The following is a 26,153-nucleotide window of genomic DNA, read 5'->3' as shown; positions in this document are numbered from 1 at the left end:
TAAAAGGCAAGGTACACCTTCGAACGAGATAGATTGTTTTGGTTTGTTTTTTTTAAAGAAAAATCTCTGTATTTGGTGCAACTTTGTAATTACATTTTATTAAAAATATTTTGACTTTTTGAGATACAGCTGCTTTGTATCCTGTATACAGAGCAGCTGTATTGTGCGCCGAGACCTGTATCCGTCGGGTAAGTGGTACTGACGGGTTCAGTGACGGTGGGTCCTGCATGTAATCGAGCACATCTATGTTATGAACTTTGACACGCAGGATTGAACGCTTTCTGATCACATCTAAGTTCATAACTTAGATGTGATAGATTACACGCAGGACCCGTCAGCACCACTGACCTGATGGATACTCAGCAGCTGTATCTGAAAAAGTTAAAATTATTTTTAAATAAAATGTAATTACAAAGTTGCACCAAACACACCATACACATTTTTAATGGAAAAAAACAAAACAAAAATAGCTTTCGAAGTTGTACATGGCCTTTAACCAGGTGGGACTCCCTGAACGTGTGAGAGGCCAGACCTTGCTCATTTCCCCATTTAGCACCCATTAGGGTATGTTCACACGCAAACTCAAAAACGTCTGAAAATACAGAGCTGTTTTCAAGGGAAACCGCTCCTGATTTTCAGGAGGTTTTTTTAAGCCACTTGCGATTTTCGGGGCATTTTTTACGGCCGTTTTTGGAGCTGTATTCAATAGAGTCAATGAAAAACGGCTCCAAAAACGTCCGAACAGAATGCCGTTTTTCCCATTGAAATCAATGGGCAGATGTTTGGAGGCGTTCTGCTTCTGATTTTTTGGCCGTTTACGACCCGAAAAACGGCCGTGTGAACATACCCTGACTCTCATCCTCTGAACCTCATTTTTTGCGAACTACAACTCAACGGTAGGAACTTGCGAGACCATCCAAACTTATGTCAGACCTTGCAGGTTTGAGCTACAGCTCAGCGCCTATTCTACTCTGCTGGTCTGAGTATACACCTCAAAAGCGCCTTAGGGGCTTCCTTGAGTTATTACAGCTCCCCTTTGACATCCCATGGAATAGCAACGGAGTTTGGTATATTTCCCATCTATATTCTGACTCTGGCACTATATTTAAAGGGTAACTAAACTTTAAAAAAAACAAAAACTTGACATGTTATAGTGACGTGTCAAAAAGTTTTGATTAATGGGGGTCCGAGAATTGAGACCCCCACTGATCCCCAAAACAAAGCGGCAGAAGCACTCAGGTGAGCTCTGTGCCGCTTAGTTTCTGACCAGTTTTTTCTGAGCGGTGTACGGACTTAATAGAAAGTCTGTGAGCCCATACACCACTCGCTCGGCTTTCCGAGGACAGCCAATCGGAAACTAAGTGCCCCAGCACTGACCCGAGCGCTTCTGCCGCTTTCAGCGATCGGTGGGGGTCTCCATGCTCGGACCACCACTGATCAAAACTTCTGACATGTCACTAGGACATGTCAGAAGTTTAAAAAAAGTTCAGCTATTCTTTTAAAAAGTCAAACACGCTCTTGAGATGCGGTTGGACTCAGGGGAGAGAACAGATCATATCAACATATCAAGGATTCTAACTCTAGTTTTATGCTCTCTTTTCTTAATAAACATTAAATCTCTAATTTTTATAACCTTTTTTCCCAAAAATGTAGGGAATCTACACTCTCCCCACTTAAGACAGAGGGGGAGGGAGATGTGGGTCCATTGACCGAGAACAAATCGGTTAGACCCCTTTCTTCCCCAAAATTAGTGTCCTCTTATCATAATGAACGGCTGACAGTTTTGTGTTATACATAGGGAATATTATACCACTAGACTCCACAGCTGCCGTCTTGACTACTCTGATGAATGTCAACTTACGCCTGGTGCATTTTACCAGGTTATGGTTCTTTCCTAAAGTGGCTGGGGTTTTTGGGATCTGGAAGTCAAATTTCTCAATGACGAGACGTGGACCCCTGTTCCGCTCTGCCCCAAGGCCTGTCTCTTCCTCACGTTATATCCATACCTTTCTTATAGAGGCATTGTACTATGCTAAGAAATGAATGTATAAAACTTGGATGTCCCATTGTGCCCTTATGTTCGGGGAATGGCTGGCTATTGTTGGTAATATGTTTCCTCACGAGAAATGGATATACCAACATAGGAACTGTCCTCTAAAATGTACCAAAATATGAGACAGATTGTAACAATCTCCTACCACCGCCTGTGCCTCCCAACTTAAAAGGGAAGCGGTCAAAATTTTTTTTTTTATATATATAATATTGCTTTTAGTATGTTATTAAAATAAATTTTATTTGTGTTCTTGTGTTGTACTTTTTTCTTACTTTTACTTCTCTATGGGGGCTGCCTTTTTTTTTTTTTTTTTCATCCCGGTATGTGTCGATTAATGACACAGAGATGGAATACGGCACATACATCCCCATAGAGAATGCGAACGGGAGCCGTTCCATTCACTATAGCGTACGCCGTCTGTGTGGGAATGGCGCATGCGCCGCTCCCACACAGTCCAAAAGGAAGGTCTTCGGCCGAGCGAAATCTGGCGCCATTTTCATGTGAACCGGAAGCCGCGGCCGGACAGTAAGATGACGACTTGCGGCCATATGTTCAAGGCAGCGAAGACGCAAGATATAGGAGCGGAGACGGCAGCAGATAAGTTATGTTTGTGTATGTGATGTGTGTTTTACATTCGTGTAGGTTTGTGTTAGGCTGGATTCACACGAGCACATTAATTCCGTAATGGACGGAATGTATTTCGGACGAAAGACCCGGACCAAACACTGCAGGGAGCCGGGCTCCTAGCATCATAGTTATGTACGATGCTAGGAGTCCCTGCCTCTCAGTGGAACTACTGTCCCGTACTGAAAACATGATAACAGTACGGGACAGTTGTCCGGCAGAGAGGCAGGGACTCCTAGCATCGTACATAACTATGATGCTAGGAGCCCGGCTCCCTGCACTGTGTTCGGTCCGGGTCTTCCGGCCGAAATACGTCCCGTCCATTACGGACGTAATGTGCTTGTGTGAATCCAGCCTTATACTGTCTGATTACCACTGTATCTAATCCTCCTACACTGTGCAGTCGCTCAGAAAATGGCGGCACACAGTGTAGGAGGTTTGAAGTTTCAACCCCCTCCTTCTCCTGGCACTAGCCAGAATAAGGGAGGGGGGATTGTAATCACTTATATTCTGTTTAACTGAAAAAAATAATAATAATAATTAAAACAATTTCTAGCGACACATTCCTTTTAAACTTTTTGACTCACCCCTAGCCCTTAGTTACTCTTTGCCGCAGTCATTCTCATTTGACCACCCTTTTTCTTCCCATGCATGCTCTATTGTTTTCTCTGCCATATGACAGGTGGTCCAGACTGTCCGTCAACGTATTCACCTGTAGATCACGCTTACTTTCAAACACTTTTCATTTGTACAAATTGAAGCAGTTTGAATTTCTGGTTAGTCTTTCATGCTGTCTTTCAGGCCCAGGTCGGCTCTGCTTGCTGAATATTCGGTAAATGTGTACCTATCAGTTATTTATGCCTTATGCTGCTTCGTACACAGTCATTCGCATACAATTCCCAGCATGCCCTGAGAGCCAAAGGCTTTATTATTCAAGCCAAAGGCTGTCAGGGCATGCTAAGAATTGCAGTTTCACATAAATTGGAGTGCCGAAGGTTGCTGACCCCTGTACCATGCGCTAGAATTGGCATGATCATTTTTGTAACATTTGTAAAACATTATATTTTTTTATCTTCTGCAGCCTGATGAAAGATTTTATCCAAAATGTTGAATACAGTGACGCTTCGGATTTTGTGAAACCCAAATAAAAATGAACATTTAAAAGCATAAAAAAAACAGTCTGTAGTGTGCGTTCATCCAGATAGGTGTCCAAATAAAAATGCCTTTGCAGTGGGATTTAGAACGTGCACACGGCAACCATCAGTTTAACCAATGTAGAGAGTGTCCATTAGACGTGTGATATCACGAGGGGGTTTCATTACCTGCGATATGTGCCATCAAATAAGGAGCTGGAAATAAAAGCAGACCGCACACTGTTCTTTCATAGGAGCGCTCATTTACTATAGGGGTATGTTCACACTGGGCGGAATAGCTGCGGATTTTCATTGTGGAAAATCTGCAGTGTATTACAGTAGCAGCAAAGTGGATGAGATTTGAACAAATCTCATCCATGCTTCAGAAAAAAAAAACTGGAGAAAACGTTCATAAATTGACCCACGGAGTTTTTTTTAATCTCCAGCGTGTCAATTTATGCTGCGGCATCGATGCACTTTTGTTGCAGTATTTCCCCATTGACTTCAATGGGGAGGTAAAAGGCACAACAAATGCTGCTATTTTTGTGTAGGAAATGCTGCAATTCTGCAGCCCGGCCTCCTAGTATGACATTTCATCAATCACAGGCTCTAGCGGTCACATGGGCTGCAGTGTCATCACAGGAGGGCAGGTTGAACGGAGAACAGAAGGACGCACCACTATGACAACGCCAATGATGGTACATATTGGCTTTGTTTTTCCCCCATCAGCTGTTTTCCACAGCGGCAATTCTGGACGAAAATCTGCACCACAATTTGAAATAGTTTTTCAGCCGGAATTCCCAGTGGGTTCTAGGTCGGATACGCGGTGTACTTTTAGGCAGCGTATCGGACCTGTGTGAACATACCCGAGTAGTTAGGAACCTGCTGACCAGCGACCTGAACTACACAGCAAGATGTGGTAATCGACTGACAGCGTTGTGCTTCTCCCTTGAACATGTTGATTTAATAAACCTCTATTTAGGTCCTGTCCCCCCTCCGAAAAAAAACCAAAAACGAAACAAGATAATAGAACCTGGAAAGTCTCGTATGGCTGTGTTAGGTTATGTTCACACAGGGTTTTTTGGTGGTTTTTTTTTTTTTAAGCGGAATCCGCGCCAAAAGACGTGCGATTCTTATTTTGTGTTTGGATTTTCTAATATGTCAAATGGATTGTATGGCCTACCCATGCGTCCTTATGTCATGTGTGTATTTTGAAAACTTTTAATAAAAACACAGTTGAAACCAGAAGACGTCCGAAAAATCCTTCCATTGATTGCAATGGGAGGCGGAGGCGTTTTTTTTACCACCAGCTGAAAACGTTCACGGGAAAAAGTGTTGCGCCCTTTCTTCAGGAGTTTCCGCCTCTGACCTCCCATTGACATCAATGGGAGGCAGAGACAGCGGTTTGTGGCGTTTTTTTGCCCAGGGCGTTCAATGGCTGAGCACGAAAAACGCTGGAAAAAAAAATAAAAAATGCGGCAAAGAGTGCAAGCAGGTCAAAATATGGCTCAAAATTTGTGAAGGCGTTTTGAGGCAGATTTTTCTGCCTGCAAAAAACTGTGTGAACTAGGCCTGAGGGATCTGTATCAGGCCCCACACACCCACAACAGTTGTTTTATGTCCGTGCGCTATCCGTCGTTCAACGGATATCACACAGACCCATTCATTTCTAATAGCCCGATGCACACGACTGTGGTTTCCACTTATCGTGTGGGGGCCGTGGGACAGAACCACAATAGGGTCCTATCCCTGTCAGTTTTTGCGGCTCGGTCTCGCCCATTCAAGTCAAACCTATGGAACATACAGAGTGGATGCAGAGGACACACAGGTCACAAAATACATATGGCAGTGTGCATGTAGCCTCACACGAATCCCAAATACAACCATGTACATGAGCCCAGAGTGTCTTCCGTCCCACCACTGACAACCCAATTGAGGAGAACCAAGGAATTTAAACTATATGGGGTTGAATAGCAAAAGAACAAGGACTATTACTCGCAATCTAAAGCATCAATGTAATATTCAAAGACTCAGCAGGGAATGTTCACAAATGTACAGTAGAACGAGTACCATTAAAAAATAAATATCACAATTCTTGACTAATAGGTTTCATATTTCTGCAGCATCCAGCACTTACTCTGCTCATCAAGACAGATTACATTATCATAGTATTTTCATTCCGCCAAGTTATGAAAAGTTTTACATAGGATATGTGATCGTAATATTTTTAGGATCAGTGGCTTTAATTTTTCCCCCCTGTCTCTATACAAACAATTCCATGTCTTATAGAAACAAAGATTTACTCTAAAATGTCAACATCAGTCCAGGATGAAGAGGGAGCCTGTTTCTTACGCTTTCCCATAATGTTCTCTCGACGCGGCCAAAAATAACTAAACTTGACCACCCAAACCTGGCGTGTGCAAACACTTGTGAATTGCAGAAAGGAGACAGGCGGGCGAGATTACAAGCCTCTAAGTAAACAGACAGAGCAACCAGAGCCATACAGCATGGATTATATGAAGTCTCTATGAGATATAGATATATATACATACACACACACTTATTTTTGTGTGCTTGTTTTCCTTTTCTTGCAATTATCCACAGAAAAATACATGTGTAAATATAACCGCTTGTAGAGCACACGCAATAGATTGACGGCAAGTGTCAGTGTTGCCCATAGCGACCACATGACAGCTTTTCAAACCCTCCTTTAGAAAAAAAAAAAAATCCGAACTGGTTGCTATGGGTAACATTTTGTCTGCACTATTTGTTACACACTGAGCGCTCAAGGTTGTCAGACAGGTCATCCCCATTAGGGCTACACAATGCATCGAAACGTCGATACAGTGCACCCTCAAATGGTTCGATACCGTTATTTCATGTATTTCGATACCAAGCTGTGCAGCTGCACAGCTTAGTATTGTAGTGCATGAATGTTGTTAGAGCGGTGCTGCGGCTGTGTGATACAGCCATCGCCCCGCTCCCGAGTCCTGACATGTGCGCGCGGTCAGCATGAGGTAATGCGACCGGCGCTGCACTAATGAGTGACGGCACTGAAGACAGGACATGGCGGGCGCACTGCAAAACACCCCCATGTTCTGTCTTCAGTGCCTGCGCTCATTAGTGCAGCGCCGGCCGCATCACCTCATGCTAACCGCGCGCACTTGTTGTCAGGAGCGGGGCAATGGCTGTATTACACAGCCGCAGCCCCGCTCTTACGGCGGAGATGAGAGAAACCTCTCCATGTCCGCCGCTATTCCCCTGAATACTGAGATCAAATCTGACCGCAGCATTCAAGGGGAAAATGAGAAAGGGGGGTGTCCCTTGGATTGTGTCACAGGAAATCCCTGTGACGCGATTGGGGGACATACTATATATGGGCAGACAGCCCAGGGTCCATTGAAGGACCCCAGGGCTGTCTTACCACATTTCCTGTTAGGGCATACTTAGGTATGTCCTAACAACTGCCTGTGTACTATCCGTATAGAGATATATGCCAGTACGTTAAATTTTAAAAATAAAAGGAGTAAAAACATAAAAATAATGTTACATTTAAAAAAAAAAAAATTTATGATGTGTATGCTATAAAAAAAAAACTAAAAACGTTTCACTTATTAATGTAAGGCACGAGGTGTGATGAATTTAACCTCAATGTGCCTCACATTAATAGTAATTAACCCCATCATGTACCTCACATTAACCCAATGCTGTCAATTATGACTGAGAAACATGGTGGGGTTAATTACTATTAATGTGAGGCACATTCAAAAATCCTACACCTCGTTCCTCACATCAGAAAATGGAAAAACGTATTTTTTTTTATTACAGTTGGTAAAGTATCGTTTTGGTATCGGAAATCTCAATACTACACAAAGTATCGGTATCCAAATTCTGGTATCGTGACAACCCTACATCCCATTACCACAAGAGAAAGCGTTACAACTAAAATGACAGGTCTATTGTGCTGCTGGAAACCAGATAGGCAGGATCATACTACTGACAATAGCAGTACACACACTTCTGTTTTACTTTGGTCGGGAGTTGTAGAATAGTATGACATTACTTTTCTTTCTGGAAAGAACCACATTTGTCCATGGGTTGTGTCAGGTGTTGCAGCTCAGTCCCATTCAAGTAAATACCAGGCACAGCCCATGGACAAATTTGACCTTTTTCTTAATGTCACGCCTTTAAGTGGCACAAATTGTGAGACTCAATGCTTTTCTCTGGAACCTCAAGTAGTGCAACTATGATATTGTGTGACTGTGGCACAACCCAAGTCTCCGTATATTGCTCAGCTTTTGACCCAATATCCTGTTCACACAATGGAATTTTCAATCTGATTACGTGTTGAAATCAGCTTGAATTATATTGGTAACAAGGCTCCTATTGAGGTCAATGGGCAGGAGTAGCAAATCCCCTCGCTGAAGAAAAAAAAACCACAAGTCACTTCTTGGTGGCGTATTCCGCCACAGAAACAGCATTAGAAGAAACAAGCAGATTACCCCTATTGAATGGAAAGAATTGCGTGCGAAAAACGCAGCTGTAAACTGCGGAGGCACGGCAAAAATCCGATGGTCAGCCTCAGATTTCTGATGCATTGGAAAAAAGAGTTTTGTAAACAAGGCCTAAGGCCCCTTTCATACCTCACTTATGGCCAAACAGTTGAGGCCCCTTGTTGCTCCCTAACGAAAAACAAAAAAACAAACATATTTTCTGCAGAAAATGTAAGGTTTGGTGTACAGATGCGTGTCATTGATTTTCACTGTAAAGAACATTTCGTATATGGCATTGAATAGTGTAGCAGTGTACATTTTCCTAAATATGAAAAGTTAAAATAAAAAAATCCAGGTGTTTAGTTGGACACTTGGCATATGTATGACTAATAGAAATGTATGTAAATATGTACCAGTGGCCTCTTAGGGATGATTTACACAGTGCGGTCAAATTATATTTTTCACAAAATTGAGGTTTTTGCTACAATTTTCTCAATACAGCAGCATTTAATTTTGATAATTGCAGCAAAAACGTGATTTGATCGCACCGTGTGATCTAGTCCTTCCTGCACAACATAGCCATGAAAAGGGGACAATTTGAGCAGGCTGAAATCTGTTCCTATTGTAAAAGTCACATGTCTTACTGCTGCTGTGTTCTGGGGAGCCCCTGACCAGAGCCCCAAGTCCTCCACAGAACCGTGGTTGGAAAAAACTGACGATCCTTACACGGTATTGTTGTCATAGAACATAAAATAATGGCCACACAAGCCAAACACCCCCCTCAGCTGTGGACCCTATGTACGTTACCTGTAGTGAATGCTGCTGTTGGTGCTGATGAACATGCTCGTGTAGCGCCGTCTGCTGCTGAGGGTCCCATATGTGGACAGTCTGTGCTGCATTCTGATATGCCCCTGCCACAGCCTGTACAGCTACCGGAATGTGGATATTGCCATTCATAAACTGAGCCGGGAAAAGGGAGTTTGCCAGAGTCTGAACCACTTCCTCGTGAACATTTTTTACCATTTTGTCCTTGTCGTCCTCTAACTTGACAGCAGCCACAGAGGAAGGAGAGCCTGTTACATGGACGGTATTATAGGCCTCTTGAGGGATGGCAATGTGAGTTATGTTTTGCTGTTGCAAATCACAGCGGCTGTTTGCTGAATAAACAGGGATAGTCCAAGTCTCTCCTGTTGGGCTTGTAATGGTGCCTGTAGCCCCATATAAGTGAGCGCTGTCCACTGTCAGCAAGTCTGGCCTTAGGGAAACATAACTTTGCTGCTGGCCTTGCGGAATGGCAAGCACAGCTGCAAGTGGCTGCCCTGATATTGCATATGACAAAGTAATGGGCATGTCCACCTTACGTTTCTTTACAGGCTGAAGGACGTTCGAAGTGCTAGATCGCCGCTCTCCATCTCTCGGCGAGCCCTGCTGCGAGGGTTGTGGTGAAAGCGCTCCTGCCGTTTGTATCTGAATTCCGCTGCCTACTGACTGTCCTGCCACCAACTGTGCCTGGATCTGTTGGTGTTGTATGTGGTCGTCTTGGATGTCTGAGGGTTGGATCTGCTGGCCAGGCTGAACATGCTGCACCTGGATCTGAGACACCTGTAACTGGGAGTTTGAAAGTTGCTGTGAAGGGTTGGGGGACTGAAGGGACTGAGTCTGTAAATTTTGTGCCGTTTGAGACTGAGACGATCCCTGGATCTGTACTTGGATTGGATGCTCATTAGATTGGTGGACATTGAGCTGCGGTGAGAGCTGCTGGCCAGACACCTGCTGGGGAGATTGCTGCACCTGTAAAACAAGTTACCACCAATTAATAAGACCAAGGCAAAGGACTCTGACGATAAACTTTTAGCAAATAATATAATTAAATGCGTTCAAACAATTATATCCTGCAATATGCTTTTCCCCAAGTTTATAAAAAATCAGACAAATGCAGATAAAGTCCAACGTTAACGGACAATGTAAATTCTGCAGCGACAAGGGCAAAGAATTGTTCATAGCCAATAGAAAAAAAATAGTAAATGACTTATTTTTCCCCATAATCTGTATTTTTATGGCTCAGTCTATGGCCTTATTCACATGACGGGGATTATCGGCCCGGTGACTGCAGTTTTTTTTTTTTTTAATGGCTGTTACACGGCTGCATTAAAATCAATGCATGTCTATGGGGCTATTTACACGGCCGTTTTTTTAATGGACCGTGTGAACGGCCCGGGTAAATATAGGACATGTCCTATTTTTGCCCAGTTTCCTGGATCCCTCAATAGACTCAAGTCTATGAGGAATCCATGAAAATAGGTCTCACATGGGTGCAAATCGGCTGTGAAAAACTGCTGTTTTACACGGCCGATTTGACACCCGGCCGTGTGAATAATGCCTCAAACTACTATATCACATGAGCCTTTTGCAGTTTTGTTGTATTTTTTTTAATGCTGCAGTTTTTGAGATGACCAGAATCGCGACCAAAAATGCAATAAAACCACGTAAAAAACATACCCTAAATAAAATCATATGCAGTATTGGCAGGAGGGTCAACTTTGCCTCTTGCTTTGGATCTCATAACTACAAAAGTGGTGTGGTCACCTGGGTGCGCTACGATACTTTAGTATGAACTGCAATGTAAGGCTATGTTCACACGCTTATAAAAAAAAAAAGTCTGAAAACACAGCTGTTTTCAAGGGAAAACAGCTCCTCATTTTCAGACTTTTTTAAGAAAACCCGCATTTTCTATGGCCGTTTTTGGAGCGGTTTTTCTATAGTCAATGAAAAACAGCTCCAAAAAACCTCAAGTAGTGACATGCACTCCGTCGGAACAGAACACTGTATTTCCCATTGAAATCAATGGGCAGATGTTTTGAGGCATTCGGCTTCTGATTTTTCGTCAGTTTACGGCCCCTGAAAAACGTCCGAAAATAAGCCGTGTAAACATACCCTTACTATATGACCTCATTACATGGTTTCCACGCCACCATACTCAGAAAGGGCTCCGTGAACATAAACTGTGAGCAGAGTCACTATATATTACACGTCCACCTTTCAATTCACCAAGACATCAACTATGAGGCGTCAATAAATCATGGGTCAGACATATCCCATATTCTTAATAGAATACCGATACAGCCAGTAAATGAAAATCTCATAATGTAGCAGGCGAGAGAATTTAATTTTAAAAAAAATAATTGCACCCATCACGCTACGTTAAGGAAAAAAACAAACGTATGAATAATGGAAAAATAGAAACATAAGTGAGAAATACAAGATGTAGAGCTGGATTCACACATACTGTTTAGATGCAGTTGTTGGTGCAGTCTTTTTTTGTATTCACCCATGGATGTGGCAAAAAAACTGCACCAATCTGGCATGTGTGAATCTAGCCTAAGAGAGACAGGTTTTACTCAGGCAGATTAAACAACTGTAGAGAAAAGACAACTATCACCAAAGAGAAACATACCACCCGGGAAGGAAATGATTAGCCTGAGTCAACATGAAACTGGATCCATCTGCACATAATTATAATCTCGTTCTTATTACGGTGCTTGATAAAACACTTACCAGCTGGAGATGCACCCAGGGGGGGGATAAATATATATGTCGATAATACAAATGCAATATTTCCAGGAGAAAATTTTCCAATGTTCTTAGTTTCTTTTTAACCACTTGCATGCCTTGAGCTTTCATTTTGCATAGTTCTCTTTTTTTTTTTTAAAGCCCAACTTGAAACCTTAAGGGCTTATTCAGACTAGCGTGATTCTCGTCCGTGTGCTGTGTGTTGAAACAACGCACAGCACACGGACTCATTGATTTCAATCGGGCCGTTCACACGTGTGATCTTTCACGCGAGAGTCCGTTGCGCGAAACTCACTGTCCTATATTGGTGCGTTTTCACGCACCTACGCGCCCATTGAAGTGAAAACCACAGACGGACGCACATCCGTGTGCGGTGTGTGATTTGCGCATCAATTCCATTGAAAAAAAAATCTATAAATATTGGTTTGCGATTGCGTGAAAAACACATGCCACACGCAAAGCACACTGATGCATAACGCAACGCACACGGACCAGATTTACGTGCATTTTTTTACGCCCGTAAATCTGACACGCTCGTGTGAATGCAGCCGTACACCTTTTAGGCTGGAGATGCACCGAGACAAGCAAGCGAGGGGGGGGGGGGGGGGGGGGGGAATATGTCGATAACACAAAAGCAATATTTCCAGGAGAACACTCTCCAATGTTCTTAGGTTCTTCTGAACACGTCGTCTTTTTTTTTTTTTTTAAGCCTAAATTGAAACCTTAACCCCCTCTTCCTACCTTACCCATAGGGTCAAGAAGGCAAAGATCCATACACTGTAGAGGTGCTTTAGCTGGACTTGGGATAGAATGGGGTCACAGTTGATTTTCTTACCCCGAATAGCAGCTATGCAAAGTAAGTAAATGGATATTTTTCATCCTATGGAGGTCTTGTTTTGTTAGTCAGGGAATAGAATGACTTTTTTTTCCCCGCAAACTAACAGGACATCTGAAGGAGCGCTACAGTGGGAGGAACAACGCGTCACCCTCAGATTCTGGAGTTCTGCGAGTAGAATATGGAGCTGTAATCAAACCTACAGTTACACTATACTTCCTAATAGTCACGCTTTTAGCAGTACTGTCCCATGACCAGTACTGCCAGGGCTTATATAGACTTGCATATGATGGGATATTACTTTAAAGCAATTTTGTGGGCAAACCTGAATGGGGCTTAAAATGTCACTCAATTTGGGATTGATGTTGGAAGGTATGATTATAACATGCGTAGGTACACACAGATAGAAATGAAGAATTATTGACGAAGTTTCTGGTTATTGTGAAGAAAAACAAACAATTGTCCGAGAACCAAACTGTATAATTCTTATTAGCAACATAATCAATTAGGACATTTTGTAAAATCTCCTTGTGGGATATCAAGTCACGTATGGTGAAATAAATAGCTTGATCGTTGCATCTTGCGGTGATCTGAGTTACTATTCTGGTGCCAACATGGTTACCGCAAAGGGACGGTCTGGTTTAGAACCCCATTTTTATACACCCTATGAGGAAATTCAGAGTTAATAGAGGGGGGTCCTCTGTACTGGATCCTCATCTCTTGGCCAGAGTGGAGAGCGGTTACATAAAGCGTCCCTTGCTTCAGAGATCCTGTCCATATTACACAGATATCACATTTATATGAATGGGCACTATGTAATGCTTATTTTTCCCTGTGGTGGCGCTACAGGGAAATGTAAAAATGACTGCCAGGCTTCCTTCCAGATTAGAGCTGATCCTCGTGGGTCATGGCAGGGGGATACTGTATGATCAGCCTATTGTCAAGTAACTCTTCTAGGAAGCAGGGATTGTTCAAAGCGGGGATCCCTTTTAAGACCGCCAAGGACTATATGGCCGCGTGCCTTGTCCATTCAAAACGTTACTACTATTCTCATAGAATTAATTTTTAATGCGAGATTTTAAGAAATATTCTCATTTACGTATCATGAAACCAGCTTGCGTTGCATCCAGCTTTATGCCAGATTTGCATAAAACACAAGCTTATATGGGCAGGTGCAAAACAGCAATTCATTCAGGATCATAACACATTCACTGAACAGAAGATTCATTTGTATTTGGTGACTGTCAAAAGTTTTGGAGGGAGAATATTTTCTAGCAGATTTATATATAAATAGCCCGGGGCTTTGGGAAACTGACCAACAAATCTTCTGAAATACCAGAGTCCTGTGACCCCTCGGGAGAGAGGTTGATTCGATTCAGCTGAGGGGCAGGGTGGTGGATCCAAGGTCTGATGAGTACTTCGGGAATCTGAAATCAACAATGGAAACTCAGCCACTAACATCTCTCTGAGGTGAGCTAAAAAAAAGAAGCGTCAGACATCTCAAATTTCTCCGGGCATACGAAAATATGTTGACTCTTGCACTTAGGAGGTCAGGCTTCCTCGTTATTAAAACAGAAATGACATCTCAAATTTTCGGACAACAGTGACGGAAAATGGGAGTTCGAATCAGCGTTATTGAAGGGGCTCTACAGCGGTATATAAAACAAGCGTCAATTTAGTCTCCAAATGCTTCTCTCTGAGACTAGGCTGAAGATAGGGGCATATCCCAGTCCATACAAGCCACTATATGTAAGAGGTTAAATGTATAGTCTATATGAATATACTGTATTAAAAAAAAAACAGCATTCACTTTTCATGCTTTGTTGCTTGGCAAGGGGCGGGTTAACTGAGGAGGGTCTATAACCTCAAGACTGGGTCAATAAAACCTCTTTAAACAACCTCAAGATATACAAACTAAAATAACGTGGGATTATTATTCAGTGACAGCAATATCAAATGCGTTTATTAGAGACAAAAAGAAGAAGTCGGATCAGTCACCTGCATCTGATGGGATTGAACTTGGATTTGCTGTTCTTGCTGGTTCTGTTGTTGAATACTCGTGGTCACAGGGCAGGCCAGTTCAAGCAGCGATCCTGCCACTTCCGTGCTGTCTGTATAGATACAGTTAGAGCCCTGCTGATACACCATGGTGCTGGCCGGGGGCTGATGGAACTCTTGCAAGGCGTCCGGCCCTTTCGATGCCAACGAGTCCAGGAATTCCTTCATCCTGTGTTGCGGAACCGTCCGAGCCTTCATGCGGACATACTCTTCGAACGAAATGGTGTTTTCCAAAGAATTATTCATAGTGCCCGCTCAAGTCCTGCATTAAGAAGAAGTCAATAATGGAGTCAATGATATAAAATTAGCATTTTTCGTTAACGCTAAACTAAACCATCATTTATCACCTAAACATTAGTCTGGGATTACCACACGCTGCTATTCTGAGAAGTCAGACTTTGGTTAACTATTTGTGACAGATTTTTGACACTATAGATCAGGGGACGTTGCGGCCGACCGCTCAACACCAATGGACCAAACCCCTGGGCGCCCATGACCAGGCTGAGTCTGCACTATTAGGCTGGATTCACACGAGCATGTTCGGTCCGTAAAGGACGGAACGTATTTCCCGGACCGAACACAGTGCAGGGAGCCGGGCTCCTAGCATCATAGTAATGTACGACGCTAGAAGTCCCTGCCTCGCTGCAGGACAACTGTCCCGTACTGAAAACATGATTACAGTACGAGACAGTTGTCCCGCAGCGAGGCAGGGACTCCTAGCGTCGTACATAACTGAAGCTCCCTGCAGTGTGTTCGGTCCGGGACTTGCGGCCGAAATACGTCCCGTCCTTTACGGCCCGAACATGCTCGTGTGAATACAGCCATTTATACATAATCTCTCCTCACCAGATATTATTTTTCACTAGGGTGTCAGTGACTCCTTTTAGGCAACTCAGTCAGACATTAGGATTGACACAAATATGGGCTCCTGACCACGTTACATATGTGCAGCAAATTACAGCAGTAGCAAAGTGGATGAGATTTCAACAATTTTGTCTAAACCCAGCGTTTACCACAAGGGTCTTTTCATACCATGTGGTCAAATTGCGGGGGGTTTTGCTGTGATTTTCGTAAATGCAGCGGTTTTGTGGAAATCTTCTAATGGGCCTTTTATACGTGAATACATAAATTAGTTGGAAATTCACTCTGGTGCTGGACTTTTTTTGTTTCAAATCAAATCACATGCTATCGTAACGGGTGAGTCCAGATGTAGCAGATTTATTGTGGTTTTGCTACGGACAACAAAGCGAAAAAAAAAAATCAAAAGCAGTGCATAAAACTTGTAAGGCTATGTTCATACTGCCATCAGAGGCCGAGTCAGGAATCCTGGAAGATTTGATAGAACGAATAAAGCTGCATGCAAAATGACCGAATCCACTGGGGTATCAGTCATGCGACGTATCCGGCTATGTGGTTTCTGTTATAAACAGAACCTTAGTCATCGTAGATTTGCAGATGTCTAATTAGATATTGCAATAACAGGAAAATCTCTATTTTATATTTTTGCACATTAAAGTATGTAAAAGTCACAATTAGATGCCGTCATTTCCAAAAGGTAAGTTACACGTCCATATCATCCTAAGAGTATGTTCACACAGTGTTTTCAGGCCGTAAACGTCCCGAAAAAAGGCTGAAAAATCGGAAGCACAACGTCTCCAAACATCTCTCCAATGATTTCAATGGGAAAAACGCCATTCTGTTCCGTCGGGGCGATTTTTATGCGGCTGTATTTCAAAACTGCCGCAAAAAAGAAGTGCGTGTCTCTTCTTCAGCCGTTTTTGGAGCAGTTTTTCATAGACTATAGAAACTATAGACTATATCCAAAAACGGGCATTAAAAACTCTGCGAAAAACGCGAGTTTGATTAAAAAACACCTGAAAATCAGGAGCGGTTTTCCCTTGACTTTATTTTGTGTGTGCATATACCCTAATAGGTAAACGAAGGAGCACACTACAATTAAGGCCTCATGCACACTAACGTAAAAACGCCCGTAATTACGGGCCCATAGACTTCTATTGGCCACGGGTACCTCCCTGTATGCCTATTTCAGGCCGTAATAACGGCACGGGCAGGCCCATAGAAGTCTATGGGGCTCCCGTAATTACTGGAGCGTTGCGTCAGGGGATAGTCACTGTCCAGGGTGCTGAAAGAGTTAAACAATCGGCAGTAACTCATTCAGCACCCTGAACAGTGACTACCGATCACAATATAGATCAACGTGTCAAGAAATTAGAAGTTCATACTTACCCAGAACTCCCTGCTTCTTCCCCCAGTCCGGCCTCCCGGGATGACGTTTCGGCCCATATGACCGCTGCAGCCAATCACAGGCTGCAGCAGTCACATGGACTGCTGCGTCATCCAGGGAAATCGGGCTGGATGTCGAAAGAGGGACGCGTCACCAAGACAAAGGCCGGGTAAGTATGATTTTTTTACATTTACTATGGAAAGGGCTGTCCCTTCTCTCTATCCTGCACTGATAGAGAGAAGGGGCTGCCGAATACGTGTGACCAAGGACCCGTATTTACGGGAGGAAAAAAACACGTTCGTGTGCATGAGGCCTAACACTGTTTTTTTTATTTTTTTTATTAAAGCGGACCATAGACACAGATCAGCCCTCCCTGTTATATTTTTAGCTTTTTCTACGCTCATTGGAAAAGCTGCATTTAGGACTATACGACGATACCATCAATTCTCCCAGTGCAAAATTGTTCACATCCTAGCAAATGAGGTTTACACGCATTTCCGCAGGTAGTAAAAAAAAATAAATAAAACATAAATAAGTACGTAAGCAGATCCGATAGTGTTATGAACACAGTGATTGTCGCCGACGGTCAGATCATTAGTGTTAATTTTTACTTCTTTGGCCGCATTAACAGTCTTGCACCCCGGGTAACGCCGCAATTACCCCATTGGGTACAAAACAATAAACACAGAATTACTGCAGTCCGCAAGGGGTTAACGTCCCACTAAGAAGTGACCTGGAGAGAGAGTGGCCTCCTGCTGAACCCAGGCCTGTGTTCACCCTCCCTTCTTGTCTCGGTCAGGGAATTCCCTTCCTACAAAAGCGTCTGTGCTGCCGGGAGCGCGCCTGCTCGTAACACAGGACTCCGCTACTACAATGCACAAAGATAACGGGGAGGGGAGGAAGCAAGATGATCCAGGAACATGTGGAAAGAGCGGAGGCCCAGCATGGCACATCCTCCTTTACATTCTCATATGTAACGCAGCTGCAAACAACCTCCATCATAACATCAAGACATTGGAAACTTGTACAAGCAGGTCGATAGCCATCACATAATGCTGGGACTTGTGGTTCCCTGCCGCACGGTTCTATATAACATGTTTATTGCAGCAGTCATTTTCTAGCCCCCCCCCCCTTTATAAAGCGATGAGATGTCTATATGCAGTTACAAAGGTACTCAATTCGGAAAAAAAGCCATCAAGAATACAATGTAAAGTCCTGGTCCACAACACGCTCCACACCGCTCTACCTTCTTGTCCATCTTTTCTTATTTTATATTAACCTGCTGCTGTCATCCTCCCTTGCTACAGCCTCTCGCCTTGTCTAAAGGACTTCTCCCGTGCTGCACCTTTAAGGGTATGTGCACACGTAGTGTTTTCAGCCGTTTTTCGGGCCGTAAACATCCCGAAAAACGGCTGAAAAATAGGAAGCAGAACGCCTCTAAACATCTGCCCATTGATTTCAATGGCAAAAACGGCGTATTGTTCCAACGGGCCGTTTTTAAAAACGGCCGCATAAAAAAACGGCCCCGAAAAAGAAAGACTATATAGAAAAACAGCTCCAAAAAGGGCCGTAAAAAACGCAGCGAAAAATGCGAGTGTCTTAAAAAAACATCTGAAAATCTGGAGCCGTTCTCCCTTGAAAACAGCTCCGTATTTTCAGACGTTTTTTTATTTTGTGTGAGGCTTATTCAGATGAACGTAGAATACGGCCGTGACACGGACGCATGTCTTTCAATAGGGCCGTTCACACGGTCGTTGTTTTAACTGAGTGTGTGAAGGGTCCGTAGAAAAATAGGACATGTCCTATTTTTCGTCTGTATTCACGTATCCCTCAATAGACTCGAGTATGAGGGATCCATGAAAACGGGTCCCGCATGGGTGCAACTCTGATGTGAAAATCGGCTGTTTATCACGTCCGAGTTTGCACTTGTTCGTGTGAATCTGCCCTTACTGGAATGTTATACTGGACACTAAACCTTTATATCTGGTCCTGAATGTGTGTTTGAGGCCGGGTTAAAGCACCTGGATTTTGCTGGAAGTTATTTTAGATGCTGCAGAAAGGAGAACTAATAGGGTGTATTCACAAAGTGCGGGTTTGCCGTGCGGCCGAAAACCGCACCGAAAAAAAAACGCACTAGTTTTTCCATAATTTGTAAAAACCGTGGCATACGACAGTGGGGTTATATGCGTTTTGACTGCGATTTTCATGCTAACTGCAAAACCACAAAAAAATTTGTTTTTAACGTGCGGTTTTCAGACAGAAAGCAAAAAACGCGGCAAAAAAAAATTGTTCAGTGCGAATACACCCAAAAGGAAAGCTCCAATCCCAGGAAGGAGAAGGCTGGATTCTAGTTATCTCAAAAAAGCTACAGTTCCCTGACAAAGCTATGGCGAAACGCGTGTCGGGAGCACGGCGGTGATGTGGGATTGTCCTACCTGGGCATTGTTCACCAATTTTCACCTAGTTGTATCTCCAGGTATTGTCATTATGTTCTTATTATATCAACACATTGTGGCTATGTTTTCTATCCGACTACTCTACTATATGAAGCTAATCAATGTGCGCCTCCACGGGGAGATTTTCAATACCTTGTTGCACTATGTTTTATTGTTTCTAGATATTTATTTCTTGCTCTCAGCGCCCATTGGTATTCTCCTGTAGGACTGACACAATTTATACTTCTGCCACTTCTACCGCGATTTTTCTTTCTCGGTCCTAATGTATAGGTTGCATTTGTGATTTTATTTCATCCATATAGGTTTGTATATTTTAAAGGTTTATTCATTAAAATATTTCTTTTTATTGCATGCTAAAGGTCGTGTTGTGTTCTCTTTCGGTTTTCTCTAAATAGGTTACACGTACCATTATATTCAGGGTCTTTCTATTTATTGGTTTTCTTATCTCAACAAAGAAGAAGCGTGCAAGAAATACTGTATAAGGGTATGTTCACATGGAGTTTTTTTGCAGGCAGAAAATAATGCCTCAAAATTCCGTTTAGAATGTTGAGGCAGATTTTGATCTGCCGGCACGCTGTTTGCCGCGTTTTTCGCTCGCGGCCATTGAGCGCGGCGGGCAAAAACGCAGCGAAATACGCTTTTTCTGCCTCCCATTGATTTCAACTGACCCCAATAGTGATAAATGGGTAGATTTATTAGATCCATTCAACTATGAATGTGATTGATGTTTTTCGCGCAGCCACCATCATTATGACTCTCCGTTTGGATGTTTGTAAACAGAAAAGCACGTGATGCTTTTCGGTTTACATTCATTCTTTTACTGTTATTGCGCGAATAACGCGCGTCCCACGGAAGTGCTTCCGTGGGGCATGCGTGATTTTCACGCACCCATTGACTTCAATGGGTGCGTGATGCGCGAAAAATGCCTAAATATAGAACATGTCGTGAGATTTACGCAGCGGACTATCGCCGCGCAAAAAAACACGGACTGTCTGCACTGCCCCATAGACTTGTATTGGTCCGCGCGAGCCGCGTGAAAACCACGCGGGCTGCACGGACGCAAATCACGCTCGTCTGAATCCGGCCTTAGGCTATGTTCACACGCTTACTAAAAATCGTAAAATAAGAAGCTGTTTTCAAGGGGAAAACAGCTCCTGATTTTTAGTCGTTTTTTTTTTTAGCAACTCGCGTTTTTCGCACAGACGTTTTTGGAGCGTTTTTTTAGCGTCAATGAAAAACGGCTGAAGTGGCACTTTTTCACGGGCGTGTTTTTTACGCGGCCGTTTTTCAAGACAGCTGTGTAAAAAACCGCCTTGTCGGAACAGAAGGCCGTTTTTCCCATCAATGGGCAGTTGTTTGGAGACGTTATGCTTCCGATTTTTCGGGCCGAAAAACGGCCGAAAATAAGCCGAGTGCACGTACCCTTAGCCTGCGCAAAAACCGTGTTGGGTAGCTACACGCAGATTAGCCCCAAATCCAAGGGGTCAGTCTTTGATTTCTGCCGACGATTCTCAGCTGAATCCACCTCTCCTTTTTTCACAAATCTACCGAGTCAACAAAACCTTTGACCACATGCACACAGTGCGTATTACGCGCGGATTTTCCTGCGTCGAATCTGCAGTCTAATACAATAGCAGCAAAGTAAATGGGATTTCTGGTATGTTCCCACGTAGTGTATTTGCTGCAGATTATCCGACCGGATTTGTGGGTGGAGAATCTGCAGAATATCACAGGAGCAGCAAAGTGGATGAAATGTTAAATCTCCACACGCTGCGGAAAAAACAGCAAAGAATAAAGTTCTACACGTTAAAGACTTTTTCCACACGTAAACGGAGCTGCAGTGCCGATTTTTAGAATTCACAACTTGTAAATTTATTTTGCGTTTCTATCTCAGAACCGGCAAGATTTTTGTTAAAGAAAAAAATGAAATAAAAAATAAAGCACCAAAATGTGCATCTACTTCCGCATTAAAATGTAAAAACCGCACCTAAAAACGTAATATTAAATGCGGGTTTTACCTTCAGAAATACCAGAGTTTATCTGCGGTTTTGTTGCGTATTTTGCGGTGGAAAATACGAACCAAAAATCGCAGCAATACGCAGGAAATTCACAGGTAAAAAACCGCAACTAATTGTGCATTTTTCGGTGCAGTTTTTACATTTTCATTACATTTTCGGCGTGTTTTTATGGGGGTTTTCCACAGAACTAAGCAGATACAATTCGCAAGCGGAAACGCAAGATAAATTGACACGCAGATTTTTAAACCCGCACCGCAGGTCAGTTACCATCCCGAAACACTGCAGCGTGTACATGAGATCTCCTGGAAGCTCATTGGCTATGCTGGTACTGTATTACGCCATACGCAAATCTGGGCGGCAAAACGCACGCAATACGCATCGTGTGCATTGAGCTTTAGGCTACATGCACACGTTGCGCTATTTGGTGCAGAAAAGCCGCAGGTTTCGGACACTTGGTATCTGAGTGGTTGACTAAAATCTATTGTTCCCTGTTATCAGCCACTTCAGTGTACGTCAATGGGCCGATTGGCAGAACATCTAGAAAACACTCATTGCCCTTCACTATGGGTTCACAGTTTATTTGACGCGGAAACCGTGCCGCAAAACCGGCCGAAAATGCCTCCCATTGATTTCAATGAGAGGCGACGGCGGTTTTCACGCCGTTTTATGCCCGCGGACGTAATTTCGCGAAGATAGGGCATGTCCCTTTCTCCCGCGAGCCGGTTTTACCGCTCGTGGGACAAAACCGCCCCCGCCCTCCATTGAAATCAATGGGAGGCATTTTCGGCGAGTTTTGCGGAGCGGTTTCCGCGCCAAAAAACTCTGTGTGAACCCAGCCTACCGGTTTAGTATGAAAAACCTCCAAAGCGTTTAGTCAGTTATTACGCTATTTGATGCCTCAATAAAAAAAACATATTTGTTACATATATTGGCACCATGGGAATGTTACAGTATACTTCTTTATGGTGTATGTCCGCTATAGGGGCCCAAATATGACGAACTGCCTTAGAAACGGTGTTTCTTTTTCACATGGTAACACTTCCTGGAATTAGTACTTAGGCTACGTTGTTCAGGCTGCGTGCCCCGCAGTGTTATCATAGTGTGAGGGGATGTTAGATCCGGTCATCTCCTTGTCTCTCTGCTCGCCCCCGTCGCTTTCCCCCTGGTCCCGCCCTCTTGGTTAGCGGGGACGCGTAGGCGCTGAGAGCCCTGAAGAGCGGGACGCGGAAGCGCGCACTCGTGAGGGATGAGCGGACGCGGTGACGCGCACCGAGCACTCCAAAACGTTGACGAGGGCCACTTTATGTCGCCATACACTAAAATAATAATAAACCCCGTCAAATACATGTGCGCCGTGTCCAACTCTCACACGACGGAGGTAAAGCGGTTGGGGGCGGATGTTCCTCCGCCGACACTGAGAGGAATCTGAGGTAACGAAGTTGGTAGCGGAGTGATAGCAAGAACGAGTGTGACGGGCGCCGGGAAGAAAAAAAAAACCCGCGCTTTTACCCGGCGCATTGTTGAGGGCTTAAAGGAAGAGAGCGGCGGACGAGGACGCGCGCAAGCTGTGACAGGGGAGTCGGGGACGCGCATTGTACACAGCGCTGAGGTAAGGGGAGATATTCCTCACACCGTTTGCACCGGGGGGATATTTCCTTCACACCGGGGATGACGCACTGAGGATACTGCCGAGGCCCTGCGGTCCCGCCCGTATCACTCACCTCCCCCGCTGCTCGTTGTCCGGAGGCAGCCCGTTCCCCCGGCACGGCCTTGGCTCCTTCTTTTTCTAGTCACCGCCACCACCACGTCACGCCCGGCGGCTCCGCTCTCGGAACCTTTCTTCCGTCTTGACGGTTTCCCTTTTTTTTTTTTTTTCTTTTTTTTCCTCCGATAGATTATTTTCGCCTCACAGCTCCCTGGGCGCCATCTTACATTCAGAAGCCGTCAGCCAATCGTGGCCCCGCTGCTCGTCCTCGCGAGAGTTGCCAGGGCAAATCCCGCGATACTTAGGGGCGGCCCCGAGTCCACTTAAAGGGGACGCGCAGCCAAGAAACCGAAAGCTAAACTCAGCCTTAAAGAATAACTCCAACCTCACATCTAAGCATCACATTTGTCCCACATCGTCCATAATAATTGTAATAAGATGTGACTGATTAAATGTATCTGTTCCCATAACAATTTCTCAGAATTAAAATACAAATCCACTAAATGTGTCTGCAAATAAGGCGTTCACTTTCCAATTAGAGGGTTGTGCGATGCCCCCTGTTCTCTGCGGCCACGTTTATCAGTCCGTTCCGTATTAATCGTCCTTGACCGCTAACTACGGAATTCGGGTGACAACGCACGATTTCTGTACATTTACCAATACAAGTCCCAGCATGGTGACGACCACTCATAGAGAGAGCCAGGGAGTCCAGCTTCCCCCGTCCACATAGTGATTTACATCTCTAAATGTATACATACTCCTAAAGGAAAGTTGTCAATCACTGTGTATGGACAGGGAAGCAGGACTCACAGGCTTTATCTATGAGAGGTGGGGAAGGAGGACTCACAGGCTTTATCTATGAGAGGTGGGGAAGGAGGACTCACAGGCTTTATCTATGAGAGGTGGGGAAGCAGGACTCACAGGCTTTATCTATGAGAGGTGGGGAAGGAGGACTCACAGGCTTTATCTATGAGAGGTGGGGAAGCAGGACTCACAGGCTTTATCTATGAGAAGTGGGGAAGGAGGACTCACAGGCTTTATCTATAAGAGGTGGGGAAGCAGGACTCACAGGCTTTATCTATGAGAGGTGGGGAAGGAGGACTCACAGGCTTTATCTATGAGAGGTGGGGAAGGAGGACTCACAGGCTTTATCTATGAGAGGTGGGGAAGCAGGACTCACAGGCTTTATCTATGAGAGGTGGGAAAGGAGGACTCAGGCTTTATCTATGAGAGGTGGGGAAGCAGGACTCACATGCTTTCTCTATGAGAGGTGGGGAAGCAGGACTCACATGCTTTCTCTATGAGAGGTGGGGAAGCAGGACTCACAGGCTTTATCTATGAGAGGTGGGGAAGCAGGACTCACAGGCTATATCTATCAAAGGTGGGGAAGGAGGACTCACAGGCTTTCTCTGAGAGGTGGGGAAGCAGGACTCACATGCTTTCTCTATGAGAGGTGGGGAAGCAGGACTCACATGCTTTCTCTATGAGAGGTGGGGAAGCAGGACTCACAGGCTTTATCTATGAGAGGTGGGGAAGCAGGACTCACAGGCTATATCTATCAAAGGTGGGGAAGGAGGACTCACAGGCTTTCTCTGAGAGGTGCGGAAGGAGGACTCACAGGCTTTATCTATGAGAGGTGGGGAAGGAGGTCTCAGAGGCTTTCTCTATGAGAGGTGGGGAAGCAGGACTCACAGGCTTTATCTATGAGGTGGGGAAGGAGGACTCACAGGCTGTATCTATGAGGTGGGGAAGCAGGACTCACAGGCTTTATCTATGAGAGGTGGATAAGGAGGACTCACAGGCTTTATCTATGAGAGGTGGGGAAGCAGGACTCACAGGCTTTATCTATGAGAGGTGGGGAAGCAGGACTCACAGGCTTTATCTATGAGAGGTGGGGAAGGAGGACTCACAGGCTTTATCTATGAGAGGTGGGGATGCAGGACTCACAGGCTTTATCTATGAGAGGTGGGGAAGCAGGACTCACAGGCTTTATCTATGAGAGGTGGGGAAGGAGGACTCACAGGCTTTATCTATGAGAGGTGGGGAAGCAGGACTCACAGGCTTTATCTATGAGAAGTGGGGAAGGAGGACTCACAGGCTTTATCTATAAGAGGTGGGGAAGCAGGACTCACAGGCTTTATCTATGAGAGGTGGGGAAGGAGGACTCACAGGCTTTATCTATGAGAGGTGGGGAAGGAGGACTCACAGGCTTTATCTATGAGAGGTGGGGAAGCAGGACTCACAGGCTTTATCTATGAGAGGTGGGAAAGGAGGACTCACAGGCTTTATCTATGAGAGGTGGGGAAGCAGGACTCACATGCTTTCTCTATGAGAGGTGGGGAAGCAGGACTCACATGCTTTCTCTATGAGAGGTGGGGAAGCAGGACTCACAGGCTTTATCTATGAGAGGTGGGGAAGCAGGACTCACAGGCTATATCTATCAAAGGTGGGGAAGGAGGACTCACAGGCTTTCTCTGAGAGGTGCGGAAGGAGGACTCACAGGCTTTATCTATGAGAGGTGGGGAAGGAGGTCTCAGAGGCTTTCTCTATGAGAGGTGGGGAAGCAGGACTCACAGGCTTTATCTATGAGGTGGGGAAGGAGGACTCACAGGCTGTATCTATGAGGTGGGGAAGCAGGACTCACAGGCTTTATCTATGAGAGGTGGATAAGGAGGACTCACAGGCTTTATCTATGAGAGGTGGGGATGCAGGACTCACAGGCTTTATCTATGAGAGGTGGGGATGCAGGACTCACAGGCTTTATCTATGAGAGGTGGGGAAGGAGGACTCACAGGCTTTATCTATGAGAGGTGGGGAAGCAGGACTCACAGGCTTTATCTATGAGAGGTGGGGAAGGAGGACTCACAGGCTTTATCTATGAGAGGTGGGGAAGCAGGACTCACAGGCTTTATCTATGAGAAGTGGGGAAGGAGGACTCACAGGCTTTATCTATGAGAGGTGGG

The 26,153-nt window shown here is 44.5% G+C and overlaps 1 protein-coding gene across 4 annotated transcripts in view; it reads right to left on the bottom strand.

Moving 5' to 3' along the window:
• The window catches only part of QRICH1 (glutamine rich 1), a 37,291-nt gene extending 13,840 nt beyond the window's left edge, over nt 1-23,451 (bottom strand). The window contains exons 1-5 of one of the 4 annotated variants that reach the window (XM_075831731.1): nt 22,541-22,731; nt 15,799-15,998; nt 14,707-15,028; nt 14,025-14,135; nt 9,111-10,094 (exon numbers count right to left, since the gene is read on the bottom strand). In XM_075831731.1, the coding sequence (XP_075687846.1) occupies nt 9,111-10,094; nt 14,025-14,135; nt 14,707-15,012 (1,401 nt within the window). In that variant the 5' untranslated portion in view covers nt 15,013-15,028; nt 15,799-15,998; nt 22,541-22,731. Of the gene's footprint in view, nt 1-9,110; nt 10,095-14,024; nt 14,136-14,706; nt 15,029-15,798; nt 15,999-22,540; nt 22,732-23,206 lie in introns of those variants that run through there. The other 3 variants (XM_075831729.1, XM_075831730.1, XM_075831732.1) reach the window with 3 other exon arrangements.
• Between the last annotated feature and the right edge of the window lie 2,702 nt (nt 23,452-26,153).

Source organism: Rhinoderma darwinii, chromosome 7 (assembly GCF_050947455.1).
Source record: "Rhinoderma darwinii isolate aRhiDar2 chromosome 7, aRhiDar2.hap1, whole genome shotgun sequence".
NCBI classification, from domain to species: domain Eukaryota; kingdom Metazoa; phylum Chordata; class Amphibia; order Anura; family Rhinodermatidae; genus Rhinoderma; species Rhinoderma darwinii.
The sequence above is the reverse complement of the archived record's forward strand: the minus strand, read 5'-3'. Positions and strand labels throughout refer to the sequence as shown.